We start from the raw sequence: 14,925 nt of genomic DNA, 5'->3' as shown, positions 1-14,925 counted from the left end.
TCTTTATTTGAAACTAGGAAAATACTGCTTCACTTAAAGCTAAATGGTCTTAAAATCTGGAAGTAGGCAGGGTATGGTGGCTCGTGCCTATTATCCCAGCACTTTGGGAGGCCGAGGAGGGCGGATCACAAGGTCAAGAGATCTAGACCATCCTGGCCAACATGGTGAAACCCCATCTCTACTAAAATACAAAAATTGACTGGGCATGGTGGCATGCGCCTGTAGTCCCAGCTTCTCGGGAGGTTGAGGCAGGAGAATCGCTTGAACCCAGGAGGCAGAGGTTGCAGTGAGCCGAGATCGTGCCACTGCACTCTAGCCTGGCGACAGAGTAAGACTCCATCTCAAAAAAAAAAAAAAAAAAATGGAAGTAATTCTTTAATTGTATAACTCCTAAGTAGAACTCTGATAAATATTAATAAGATTGAGTAAAATAACACTGAGGGGCAGGACAGGGAAGGACAAAACAAAGGTTTGCTTATTTTTGTAAAACAAAGTAACTTCTTCTAGGGAGTCCTATATGACTTGAATGCAAGTAGAAATAAATATATTTATTAGTGAGTCAACATGAAAATGGGATGTTTTAAGTCAAATGTGTAAACTTAGAATATAACTACCCTGCCCATTTTGGGTTACAAGGTAAATTGACCATATGCTTTTATCTCCTCTAAATCTCAAACCCTACTAAAATGGAAAAAAAAGAAAAAGCTGGGAGAGGGGATATTCTTTGGAATGTTACTAACCCACAGGAACAATGAGAATGGGCTTGGCAACAACAGAGGATGAGATATTCCAATAAATGTGTGGCAGATGGAAAGTAGATAGAAGATGGTGTCAGACTCAGCAGAGCAAAAGTGCCACCCATGTGTCTGAGGAGGAAGGCTGAAGGGAGCCCATTTACCCTGAAGAGCCCAGGGTGCCATCCAAGGGAGAAGAGAAGCAGAAAGCTCAATACATAGAATTGAGAAAAAGTTTCCAGGTGCCCTCCCACATACACACAGCCAGTAAATCAAGCACCCTCTGCCACTAACAGAAAATATTCATTTTTCAAAGAAATAAACCAGCAAGGAACCAAGCAGAGTAGAATTCAACAAAAATCTATAAACTAAATGTGGTTCCCTGAGTCCTGTTTGTTGATGCTGCTCCCAGAATGCCAGCAAACAGGTGCACGTACCCCCAGGCAAGATACTCAAATAGTTTTCTCTAGAAAAATAAAAGTTTAGATACTGATTTTGGAGTCTTCAAAGGAAAATTTCCATTTTACTATAAGGAAGGGCACCAGATGACAGCCTCAACTGGAACTCACAGTGCTTCCAACAGCTTTTTTCATGACTTCCTCAGAATTATTAAAGACCAGCACAGGGTCATAAGACAGTTGAGAAAAGCCCCCAGCCAGAAAGAGAGATAAGACTAAGCAGGAATAAAATGTGTATATATACTCCTGCTTAGTGTTATATATGTATGTATACATATGTATGCTGTGTGTGTGTGTGTGTATATATGCGTATACACACACGCACACACATATATATATATATACACACACACACCTTCAGAAGATACAGAAACAATTCAGGATGCTGAAGAAAAAAAAGTCTATATTACCCTGAGAAAGAATAAAAACAGGGTTCCATAAAAATAAAACACAAAATAAGATAACATTTTTTGAAATTAAAATATGATAATATAAATTTAATATGCAATGGAATGGGAAAGAAAGTTGAAGAAATAACTCAATTACAACAAAGAGACAAACAGTTAAGAACTAAGATAATTATTTTTAAAATTAGGAGACCATTTTGTACATATGGTATCTAAGACTAAAAAGAACTCTAAAAATCAAAGCAGAGAGAGCAGAGGGGAGAAGAGTAGTGAAGAAATAATGCAAGGAAACTTCCCAGGACTTAAATTTTAAGTCTCCAGATTGAAGAGCACACCTAACTACAGACACATTGGATTTTAAAGACTCATCCAAAGCAGTGGATAAAGGGAACATTCTGAAATTTTCCAGAGTGATAAAATACTTCATGTATCAAGAAATAGGCATCAGAAGAACACTGGATTTCCTGACAGCAAAACTAGATACTAGAAGACTGGAGAAATGCCATTAAAACTTGAGAGAACAAGGACTTTCCTCTGAGAATATATACACCAAGCCAAACTACCAGTCCAATAAGAGGGTCCCATAAAAATATTTGTAGCAAGTGAACATCCAAAAAACATAACGCCCAAAGCACTCTTTCTTAGAAAAGTACCAGAAGACATGCTTCAGCAGAGCAGGGGAGTTTACAAAGAAAAAGACACAGAACATAAGAAACAGTCTACAACTGGAAGATCAATAAACAATAGTTCCATGACAATGGCTATGCAGCAGGCCTGAAGTGAAACCCAGAGTACACTGCAACAAGCAGCTGCAGGAACAAGGAGTCCAGGAAAACAAAAGTGGGAGTACTTGTCAGGTTTGACCATGTGGAAATAGTACTGAGAGGGCTTTACAATTCTTCTGGAAGATTTGGAGAAAAATAAAAAAATAGGTACAAAGAAAACTAGGAACACAAACAAAAAAGAAGGCAATCATTAACTCTAAGAAAAACAAAACGATCTATGAGAAAGGATAAGTAATCAACATCTAACAATAATTACACAGTGATAATAATGTGAACATTGAATATTGACTTAACATAAAATTCTGTTATAACTGTACTGGCAGGATGGTAGATGGGGAAGAAGAAGAAAGAAAACTAAATTCTCACCCATTACAATAGAAAATCAAATACCATATAAGAAAAAGAATAAAAAGTGGAGAAGTAGCTGTTTTGTGCAAAGAGAACTAAGGGTTTCAAAGGGGTGGGGCATGAAACTGTTTTTCTCTATAAGCTTTTTATTTTGTAAACTGTTTTGATGTGTGATAATGATTAAAGAAAGCAAATATGAGTTTAGCAAAAAAATAAACCAGGCTACTGCAATAAAAGATTAAGCTTAGTACATTTAAATGTAATGAAAGGAAATGATTACAGCTAATCTTCGTAAGAAAATAAAATGCAGAGTTGGCTATTACTCAGAAAATATGGCCTGAACAGCCATTTAAGGAGGATTAAACATGTTTGCTCTGTTGTATATATACATAACTGTGTTATATACGTGTATATATACTATTTGTTATAAAATTAAAACATAATTTATTATAATCCTTATTAACCTGTAAATTGACATACCAGCATATAAATAAATTGTAAAAAATTTTCAGGAAATATAAGTTCAATTTATAAAAAGAGAAAACATAAAAAGCTTAAGGTAAACAAAGTTATAATTAATTTCAAATGATTAAGCAAATGTGTGTCCAAGATAAAGATTCAAGTTATTTTGTCCCTTTTTTAATTTCACAATGCATTGGCTTGGAAATATTCCCAGGTAGCTCTGTATTGAAGGTTATCTAGAGTTTCTGTTGTAGGTTGTTTTTTATTTTTCAACAAATATATTAATATACAAATATATTAATATTAATATATTAAGATGATGTTCTACTTATAAAAATCTGGATGGTAAACTTTATCATTCCTGAACACATGTTGTTATAGCAAATGTGTACATTTGGAATTGCCTTCATGAGTACTTAAATTCTAAAACTAAGGGACTCAGCTTTAGATGCTGTCATATGTTGTCATATGACATCGATGATGTCTCCATATCAATAACATTGATGGCAGTAGTCTCCAGCACTGAGTTTCTAAGGCAACGCAATGGGGTGGAGGGCAGCAACAGTATTAAGACCTCTATTGTTATTTTTAAATGTATCCCTTTATGTTTTATTTCTATAGACTTTGTTATTTACTACAGAATCTTTGCTCAGTAATATACACATATAGAATTTATAAATAAGCCTATGTATATTGGCAGTGTATTCTTAAAAAATTTTTACTGCTGGGATGTTATGATGAAAAATATTTGGAGACTGCTGGTTTAGGAAGGTGTCTCCCTAATTGTAGTTAGTGAACCATTAAAGTCCATGAGGGTAACACAAGCGTTCATGAGGCAGGCAGGAGAAAGCCAATATGTCATCCTAAGTTAAAAACTTAATTTTAAGTTATGATTAATACTTTAACAATTGGGAGGAGAAAATAAACCTTCTCATTTGCAAAATTTTATCCAACATCAGGCCTACCTCCTACAGATGAAAAAAATTGTAACAAAAACTCTATGTTGAAATATATAAATGGCTAGAGGTTTTACAGCCCTCCATATGTACCTCTGTCACTCATAAGGCACAGACTATGGTAAAATGGTTCAAAACAATGCACTCATATGGTGGTCATAAAAGCTTTTGTTGATGAGGCAGTGTTCTGCAGTAAGAAAAAACCTGAAAACCATTGATTTTGGAATTAAATACTTAAGTATTCTAAGAGTAGTTCATTCTCTCATATGAGCAAAATACAGCTCATTTAGAACTACACTAGTCACTGTCCAACATGGTAGCCATTCATCACATAGGGATGTCTAAATGAAAATTTCATAAAATGTGGTCGGGCATGGGGGCTCACGCCTGCAATCCCAGCACTTTGGGAGGACGAGGCGGGTGGATCACACAAGGCCAGGAGTTCGAGACCAGCCTGGCCAACATGGTGAAACCCTGTCTCTACTAAAAATACAAAAATTAGGTGGGCTTGGTGGCGGGTGCCCATAATCCTAGCTACTCGGGATGCTGAGGCACAAGAATCACTGGAAACCCAGGAAGTGGAAGGTGCAGTGAGCTGAAATAGTACCACTGTACTCCAGCCTGGGTGACAGAGCAAGACTCTGTCTCAAACAAAACAAAACAAAACAAAACAAAAAACAATTAATTAAAATTTAAGATGTATTTCCTCAGTCACATTCATCACATTTCAAGTGCTCAATAGCCACATGTGGCTAGTGGCTACGGTACTGGACAGCACAGACAAAGAACATTCCCATGAGTGCCAAAAGTTCTATTGGACACTACTGCTCTAGAATAGTATTCAAGGATTCTTTAGTTAAAAGGTTTAAAATCTTTATACTTACTAACTGTTACTTTGTCCTTATCCCCCAACATAATGTTGTTTGGTGTCAGATCTCTATGGACAATCCTCTTCTCCTTGTGTAAGTATCGAAGAGCTAAGCACAGCTTGAAACAATGAATAGAAAACAAATTTTATTTGCCCCAGCATACATATAGCCAATGATGACTACTGCACATGTCTTTAAGAAGCCAGCTCAGAATTTTACTGTTTCAAGAAAAATTTAATGAAGATAAAAACATACCTGTATAAATATTTTCCATAGTCTGTCTTCAGTAAAATGGTGATGTTTTTCCTTCAAAGAACTGAAATGCTCTCCAAGCGGGGCTCCTTCTATAAGCTCCATAACTATGTACAACCTATCATCTATATAAATATCACAAAAGGTCATAGAAATTTAAACTCAATACAGATATTTTGAAAAACTTTACAAATGAGAGTTCAAGCTTCCCAATGTCTGTGCGGGACACTAACACTAAAGAATTAGGGATGACGTGTTAAATATGGATCCACTCAGCCCTGGAAGAGGTGGGGAGGGTCTTAGGGAAACGGGGGCCCAGCAACAGTATCTTCTGGCTACAGGCAACCCCTTAGCATAAGTTTACACTGGCAAATATTATCATTTTCTACGTATGCCAGGATGTGGAATGATTGAAAGGTGCCACAGAGAACAAGCAAATGACCTCCAGTCATGGAGGATTCCCTGAAGAACCTGTAAGCCCATCCTTCCTCCCAACAGTCTAAAATTTACCCTCAGATCAAGGCAAGACATTCAGAAAATTGCATTTTCAACAGTATTGGTTCAGTCTGAAAGATTTACCTTACAGAATTTTACACCGGAATAATGCCATGGTCTTGCAATGACACAGTTGAAAATAATACACATGATAGGAATTTCTGTTATGCCTTTCAAAAGCAAAAGAAAAAAAAATGGACCTCTCCAGGTTTTATCTTATGGATACGGAGAACTTCATGACTGACTGTATTTGTCTTTTTGCTTTGGATGCCAAGAAACAAAGGAGTAAATTCTACTTCCTCCTCTAAAACCAATAGGGTTTACTAACAATGGGATGTGATATGTGTCTTTTGAAACTTTGGCATGTATACAAAATATGTGTGTAGAAAATGTTCACAAAAATGGAATCATACATGTTCTGCAATTTATGTTTTTTTCATTAAGCGGCCTTATATTTCAGTGCACACAGATCCATACCATTCTTTCTGCTGGTTGTATGGTATTGCACAATACGGGGATACCATAATCTATTTAATCATTCTCCTACAGATAGACATTTATATTGCTTCCAATTTTTCATAATTTCAAGAAATATTCATTTATGTACCAATACTACTTCTAGCTTTATTTTTAACTTTCTCATCCTTCATTCCTCTTTATTGCAATTTCCTAATCTATTATATCATATTTTATTTATTTTTAAGCCATTTCCAATTCTTCTTCTTTTTTATTTTTATTTTTTTCTTTTTGAGGCGGAGTCTTGCTCTGTTGCAAAGCTGAAGTGCAGTGGCGAGATCTGGCCCAATGCAACCTCTGCCTCCCGGGTTCAAGCAATTCTCCTGCCTCGGCCTTCCAAGTAGCTGGGATTACAGGCGCTTACCACCACACCCAGCTTTTTTTTTTTTTTTTTTTTTTTTTTTTTTGTATTTTTAATAGAGACGGGGTTTCACCGTATTGGCCAGGCTGGTTTCAAACCCCTGACCTCAAGTGATTCACCCGCTTCAGCCTCCCAAAGTGCTAGGATTATAGGCGTGAGCCACTGCGCCCGGCAGCCATTTCCAGTTCTTTTTGGAAGCTGTCAGGTAGTAAAAAACGTTTTTGTTTTTTATATTAAGACAAGTTACGTCACTTCAGTACAAGTCAGAAGCCAACCTTTTTTGAAGGGATATGCACTAAATTATAGAAAATTATTTTAACATCAAGAACAAATGGCTAAGGGGACAGGATTTACTGCACGAGTTTTAGCACTGAGTTTTTCTGAGTCATCTAGGGGAAGGGAGATGGGTAAAATCTCCCATCTCCCGGCTGTCCCAAATGCCAATGTACACACACAAAAGGTTTTCTTAAATAGCAATAGCACTGATAAAGAGGTAGTTCGGAAGCCCCAGTCATTGCCTTGTATCTCTTTAAATCATTCTTCAAGTGGAGATTTATTTTGACATTTCATACGTGACACATATCATTAAAGCTTATCAATACTTGTATCATTTCTGTTATGGGTCCTATTTAAAACAAACAAACAAACAAAGTGGCTGAGTTTAGCTTTATCTGTGTTTTGGTTCTAGTTCAGCATTCCATCATACCTGCAGAAAGCAAGCCTGCCTACCTGCAGAATCAGTCTGGGCTCCATCGCCACCTTGTGGCATTTACCTGAACTTCAGGTAAAAGAAATCTCAAAGACCTAGCTCTCTCCAACTTATTTTGGGGATGGAAAATGACACCGGCGTCAACAAAAGCAACTTCCTTTTCTTTTCTTTTCTTAAGGAAACCACCATCCATTAGTTTTCTTTTTTCTTGATCCTATTAAGTGATTTTTTTGTATATGAGAACAGCAATAACTATTTTCATTTGTTCATGTGTTTTTCACACAGGGAGCTAAGTATTTTATAACTATCTTCAGGTCACTGACTAGGTCACTGTTTCGCTAGTCAAGAAAGTGATGCTTAAGATCATCTACTGTCATATTAACAAAAAAAGGTCAATAAAATAGTTGATAAGGTTTCTTTTGCGACATTCTAATATAAAAATATATGTGACAAAAATGTTTCCTTATTTAGAAATATCATGAAAACTCATACTTACTTTCCAGAAATGTTTTGTAATAACGTACAACGTTAGGATGATAAAGCTATAAGAAAATAAATAACAAACATGTATTGCACTGCTTCAAAATACAAGTTTTTTCACTGACTACTTAGTTGGACTTCATATTTGAAAACTACAAAGAAATTATATTTATTTACAAAGCTAAGCACTTCAAGATATCATTGAACTGAGATTGTGATTTTTAAAAACTTGTTGCTTATAAACTGATCTGAAAATAGTAATCCTATATAGCTTTATTAAATAAAATTTAAAACGTCCTATCACCTAACTTTACTATCTAACTTAACCAAGAGAACTATAGAGGTAGAAGGAATCTTAAGAATTCCTTTAGCATGCCTTGTCACAACCCCACACACAGACTGTATAAAGGAGAAAAGTGAAATGAGGTAGCTTCTGTTGACTACAAATATTCATTGTTCTTTACCTCTCTCTACGATATAAATATTTATGTAAAGTTTGTGTCTATTTACACTATTTCTGTCTTTCTATGCTCTCCAAAATGATTAGTAGCAAAATGACATAATCTAAGAGTTAACTCATTTTAAATCATAATAACAGTTGACAAGGGCTTCCTACTTAACCAAGCTTTAGTCAGACTCCTCTGAGTCCTCTTCATGACTAGGCCTCATCCTTGGTCTGTCAGTTTTAGCAACTTATATCCTGCTAAGTCAGTTTATGGAAAAATCTCCCACCCTTGACCTCCAATTAAGTTTCCCATCCACTCACCCTTGATATCTAACCAAGTTCCTCTTAGTAAACTTCCGTCCACTGACCCCCTTCACCCTGACCATTGGCTCTGAGTCCTCCGCTGTCCGGTCCTCGAATTCAGAGTTGGGTTCAATCTCTCTCCTCTATTACAACAGTTTGACTTCTATTGCCATAGTATTGAATAACGTCTTCCTCACCATTTTTAAAAAGTGTCTGGTGAAATTTCTCTTTGATATAAGTTAAGAATGTTAGTGGAATTTCTAATGTTTTAATTTTTAAAAGGTCATTTTCTAGAAGAATGCTAATATTTTTGTAGTTTTTGCTTATAATTTGAGTTTCTAGATAAAATTTATCTTAGAACAGTCACCATCACATCAACAAATGGCTTGCTTGCATCTCTTTTTGGTCTTTCTGCAAGTCTTTTTGCAGGAAGATTGCTAGCTGTCCACCAAAAACCTGCTGTCTCATTGCAGTGCAGTTGTAGCTGGACATGGCTTCCCAGTTAGAGAAGACTTCTCAGCCTCCCTTGAAGCTGGGGGTGAGGTTACCACTCAGCTCTGACCTGTGGAATATGAGAGGAAGCATGTGTGCTTCCTGTGTGAACTCTAAACCTTGGGAATAGCCCTCCATGCTCCTCCTCATCCCACCTTGGATGTGAGCATGGCTATGGCAGTTTCAACCACACAGATGAAGACAATGCACTAGAAGGTAACAGCACAAGAAGAGAGAAAAAAGCCTGCATCCCCAAATGATCGCATGGAGCAGAGAACACCTCCAACACGGTTTACTCACTTCGGGATTGTTCCGTGAAAGGGAAAGAACCCACTGTACTGTGAGTCCTCTTTTTAAGCACCTGCATTTGGGATCCTCTTTGTTAATGCAGGTTAATCTTAATTTACTCTCCCATTCTAGCCCCATTTGTTTTGCTTCTGCCTGCCACTACCTCCTCCTTTAAGGACTCAATGTTACCATCCTTTCCATCAGTTTGATCCTCTAGTGAGAGAGTAAGTTTGAGTCACCTCAAAGCCCAAGCATAGGCCTCCTATCTAATCCTAGTCTAACAGTTTCTTTTCTTAGGAAACATGCTAAAACAAATAATCTACTTCATCAACTAGCAAGCGGCCAGCAGATCTTAAACAATATGTGACCAGGTAACCAACCAGAACCATATTCTGGACCTGGCTCACCGGTAAGGACTAAAACCATATTTGGGTCCAGATGAAAACACTGGACTGGCTTAGTCCAAAAGCCCTGTTCTAGCCTTTTGCTACAATGAAAGAGCACACTGTGGAAGGCTAGATGACCACACAAACACATGAACAAACTTTTTAAAGTCTGGTCTATTAGTAATAAAATCAACTATAAAATAAACAATTAATGATAATATTTACTATAATGTATACACTGGAGTAGAACTATCAATTTCTATGAATAAAGGTCTCCATGTTCATGGAATTTGTTACATCCCAACACAAATGCTATGCAAATGTGACTAGTGGAGGACGAAAGCAGCGAAGCTGACAGTGCACCACAGGAATTATAAATGAACAGTATTCATAATGAATGTGCAAACAAGGAAGGCTGAAAAAGAAACCAATGTGTTCTTGGATCACACAAAGAAATCCCATTTCTCTTTGAAATGTTTATTCTTCCTCCTCAAACAAACTTTCATAATGAGAGTTAATTGAGCTGTTACATTATGTCAGAGTGTTCTGCTCATGCCAATAAATAATAACCCATCTTGAAAATCTACACTCTAGATTTTATAAGCCATATTTGAGGAATGTTAACAGCTTGGTTCCATTTGGCAAAAGTCAAGAAACAGTCATATTTCTATGTATGTAACTAAGTAACCAAATATCCTAAAATATAATGAGAAAATAATAGATATGCTCACAATGAAAAGAAAAGGATTTCTCATATATGATGCATTCTGTACTGTAAATCCAATTGTTTTGCATCCATGACCCTGATATAAACTCCAGACAGTGTTTTATGCTTCAGTGTCAAGCCTTAGGGGAAAAGCTGGCAAAAATATCACTGCTTCAATGTCAATTATTTCATGTGGAACTAGTTCATAAGCATCATAGACAAGAACACCACAACTCTACTTTCTTGCAATGATATGTATTTAAGAAAAACATCTTCAGAAACAAGAAAAACATTTACCTGCTCTTTAATTATTGTTAATTCAGAAACAATATTCCTTACGCTGCTGTCTCGATCTTTCTTATCCTTTCCAAATGCTGGGTTATGTAAATTGACCTCTTTCATTGCTAAAAGATTTTGACCACTACGCTTTCTAACCTAAAATAAAGAACAACAACAACAACAAAAAAAGGAACAGGGTAAAGAAGTAGAAGGTAGAAAGGGGAAGAAAGAGATAGGCTAACAAAGTCACGTGAGTAACTAAGTCATATAAATAAGTCACAGAGCATTTAAAGTTCCAGCTGTATTTACATTAAGCTCAGCTCAAAACACTGGTATCCCCTGGGTCAATCTGTAATATTTAGTAGCATTTTACAATTTAGAGATTGCATCATGCATTGGGAGAAGCTTTTTTGAATATTTTTGTAACAGATTAATGATGCCTTTTGTCTTAAAAAGTCAGTGGCCGATTTCTAGAGCTTACAGCTAAAACAATATTAGTGTGGCTATCTCTGTTTGACAAAAACAATCATTCTAATTTTCATATCTATTTGTTTGCTATTTTTCAATGACAAGAGTTCCAATTCAATTGAATATCGGTGTGCAAGTGTGACATCCTGTTTGGTTGGGAGTATCAGAAATGTTCCCCAAGGGGAAAGTCACCTTGTAAACACAGCCAAAAGCTCCACTTCCAAGATGATCCAAAATCGCATAGTTGCCTATATATTTCGAAGGAGCTTTGTTCTGATTAATGCTTTCAATATTTTCAGCAATTTGCTTCAGTTCATCCTCCTAATCAAAATATAAAAAGGAAATGGGTTTCTGTGATAAATTCCATCCTAACTACATAGCAGCCTGCCAAAATATTGAAAACTCAGGACTTACCACTAATAAATTCAACTTGGATACCAATTCTTCATAAGCACTGATATCACGTACATAATGTCCTATGTCAATGAAGATCTCAAACAAGTCTGTGGGGAAAACTCTACAGAGAAAATTACACACACTTATCGTAGGACTTGGACACTGTTGATCATTACTTCCCTTTTTTTTTTTTTTTTTTTTGAGATGGAGTCTTGCTCTGTCGCCCAGGCTGGAGTGCAGTGGCGTGATCTCAGCTCACTGCAAACTCCACCTCCCGGGTTCACGCCACTCTCCCGCCTCAGCCTCCCGAGTAGCTGGGACTACAGGCGCCTGCCACCTTGCCTGGCTAATTTTTTGTATTTTTAGTAGAGACGAGTTTTCACCATGTTAAGCCAGGATGGTCTCGATCTGCTGACCTCGTGATCCGCCCGTCTTGGCCTCCCAATCCCTTGCTGGGATTACAGGCGTGAGCCACCGTGCCCGGCCCATTACTTCCCTTTTGAATGCAGCTCGCTCACTGATTAATTACACGAAACAAATTTAACTTCTTTTGGTTATCAACAAAGTTGGAGAAACAATATTCTCCAACTTACCTTAAAAAAATACACTATTTACAGTTTCTGTGGGGTAAGAAAAAAACAAATGGAGAAGAAAGTTCTAGAGATCTGCTGTACAACCTTGTGCTTACAGTTAACAACACTGTACACTTAAAATTTTAAGAAGGTAGATGGCATGTTAATATTTTTACCATAATTTAAAATTAGATATGATACAGATTATACAAAAATCTTATTTGTAAGATATTTGGGGGTATAGGTATTGAATATATTAGAAGGAAACATTTATTGGGTGTTTTTTTGGGGGGTGTGGAGCACTTCCACAAATGTCATTTGACTCAGATTTTAGTAAGAAGTAAATACTAATCTAACTTTTAAATTAAAGTTCCATGAAAATAAAAATACTGGTATGAAAAATAAAACAAATAAGGAGATTCATTCACCATTCCCAAGACACTGGTTTCCAGGGCTCACTTTTAAATATTTGAGTTCACTAAAAGGGATGGTTTAGAGCTTTGAAATGAAAGAGCATAAAGAATAAGTAGCTGGGCGCAGTGGCTCACGCCTGTAATCCCAACGCTTTGGGAGGCCGAGGTGGGTGGATCACCTGAGGTCAGGAGTTCAAGACCAGCCTGGCCAACATGGTGAAAACCCGCCTCTACTGAAAATACAAAAATTAGCCAGGTGTGGTGGTGCATGCCTGTAGTCCCAGGTACTCAGGAGGCTGAGGCAGGAGAAGCAACAGAATGAGACTCTGTCAAAAAAAAAAAAAAAAAAAGAACTAATTTTACTTTATTTTCCTCTAAATCCAAGCATCGTATAAAAATAAAGTAACAACATAAAATGCTCCATGCTTTCTGTACTTGATGTCAGCCAAAAGGCCAAAAAGTGATGCTCCATGCTTTCTGAACAAAAAAACACTATATTAACTCAATATTTTATGCCTATTCTGCCTTCTTAACAAGATGTTAGTGAAAACTTGGGCCTATGATTTTGGCTAACCCACCCAACTAAATGGTGTGCAGAACACCACTGAGGGCACCAGTGTTTGCTTCCCAAAATGGTGGCCTTTCGGTCAGGCTCACCAATGCGGTATCTTGACGCCAGAACGTCCAGCCTCCCCTTCAAATGAGCTCCTACACTATCAAAGACACACAGAAAAAGTTTGTTTTCCCTTTGATTAAATTCCCTTTGACTAAAGGGAAATTCCCAGATCGATTTTCAAATTTCTAGCTGGAAAAAACAAGCTCATATTTTAATACCATCTTTTAAAAATGTCAACATCTTTAATTATCAAAAAGAAAACTAAAATTATAGTGGTCGCATGTAATTAAGGGGAGTTGTATTGATACGGCGATTTATGCTCTTTCATCATCATTCTGTTAATATTCAGTGTGGCTGGATACTGAATCACTACAATAGCTCACTTATATCTGTGAAATAAGAAATCTGAAGACACATGGTTTGCATACTGATGTGTTATTTTTCTACTGTTGCATCTAAGCCAAGTATGTGAAAACAGTTCAATCTAATGAGCTCCTAAATCGAATGATCACTTATATTTCTCTAACCTCATACCTTTTAAAGAGTGGTCTGTTTCTTTCCATACTGAAGAGAAATCTCAAGGCTCTGAAGGCATAACACTAGAAAACAAAAGGATATGTGATTCTTAAATGGTAGCTCAGCAAATGAAAACATTTTCAGGAAAGAATTAACAGGAAGTAAACATTAACGTGACTTTATTGTAAGTGGCTGGTCCAGGTTGGAGCCAAAGCTTATAAGGGAAAACAAAAAAACACCAGCACCTGGGGTCATTCCCGTATTTACAAAGTGTTTATGTTGTAGAACGCTGGGAATATTGGCCTTGCTTCACTCGGTACTCGTCATTCATTTCTTTCTAGAAAGTACAAAATGAGTACAGAGACAAGAAATAAAATTCCAATGCTGAGAAAACCAAACGTCTGAAGATTTCCAGGAGCTCAGGGTTTATTTTGTTTCTAGCCTGCTATGTATACCTCAATATTTATATGGTTTCTGTGAGAAAATAAACACTAGAAATGATGACATATAAAAATAGTCACAGGCACACTGGACTCAAACTTGACAAATTGGTCTCCTGAGTAAAGAGTCTTAAGCATTCCCCAAATAGAACAATCTACAGTAACTCCCTAGAATGCTCAGAAAGAGGCCTGTGAGGCTTTAGCTAGGAAAAATAAACATCTGACATTTTGCAGAACTGAGAAAAAAGAGTGTGCCCAGCCTGCAGCTGTGCCTGCACAATAGGCCACCATTGGATTGATCAGGGTCTGCTGAATCAAATCTGGGATCAATTCCTAAAATCAGTGATCTGAATACAGAAGTGTCCCAAACAAATTGCCCAGAGAGGTGGGGCCGGCAACAAAATGACATGAAGGAGCCAGGTGAGAGCAGGGGAGACTGTGAGAAAGGGAGAGCATGCGTACTCCTCAAAAGTCCTTCATCTGGAATTCTAAAAAACCCTCTACTGGCTTCACAAAATGTATCTGCAGGATGGGTTTGTCTTCATCTGTTTACCAGCACAGTGTCATACATCTGTGATGCACTGAAGAAATCGTCCCATGCCTGCACCTTCCCTGGCAGCTCTCCAAAAACCCCTGCTCGCCAGCACAGAGATCCCCAAAGAGTCTGCTGGGTTTGGCCATCATTTTGGATGATAACTCTTAAATCAGATTGGAGACAAAGGTTGTTTCTTTCTTCCTTTTCAAAATGACTTGGGGGGAAAAGAAAAGATGAG

The 14,925-nt window shown here is 37.1% G+C and overlaps 1 protein-coding gene across 7 annotated transcripts in view; it reads right to left on the bottom strand.

Annotated features, from left to right (window-relative positions):
* NEK10 (NIMA related kinase 10) overlaps positions 1–14,925 on the bottom strand; it is a 422,123-nt gene that overhangs the window by 329,651 nt on the left and 77,547 nt on the right. For all 7 annotated transcript variants that reach the window (XM_077994143.1, XM_077994145.1, XM_077994146.1 and 4 more), the window contains 7 exons: positions 13,731–13,795; positions 11,614–11,716; positions 11,392–11,520; positions 10,750–10,887; positions 7,849–7,894; positions 5,275–5,396; positions 5,035–5,137 (listed from right to left, as the gene is read on the bottom strand). In XM_077994143.1, coding sequence (XP_077850269.1) covers positions 5,035–5,137; positions 5,275–5,396; positions 7,849–7,894; positions 10,750–10,887; positions 11,392–11,520; positions 11,614–11,716; positions 13,731–13,795 — 706 coding nt within the window. The remainder of the gene's footprint in view (positions 1–5,034; positions 5,138–5,274; positions 5,397–7,848; positions 7,895–10,749; positions 10,888–11,391; positions 11,521–11,613; positions 11,717–13,730; positions 13,796–14,925) is intronic.

This window comes from Macaca mulatta, chromosome 2 (assembly GCF_049350105.2).
Source record: "Macaca mulatta isolate MMU2019108-1 chromosome 2, T2T-MMU8v2.0, whole genome shotgun sequence".
Lineage (NCBI taxonomy): Eukaryota > Metazoa > Chordata > Mammalia > Primates > Cercopithecidae > Macaca > Macaca mulatta.
This window is presented reverse-complemented; position numbering and strand designations above follow the sequence as displayed.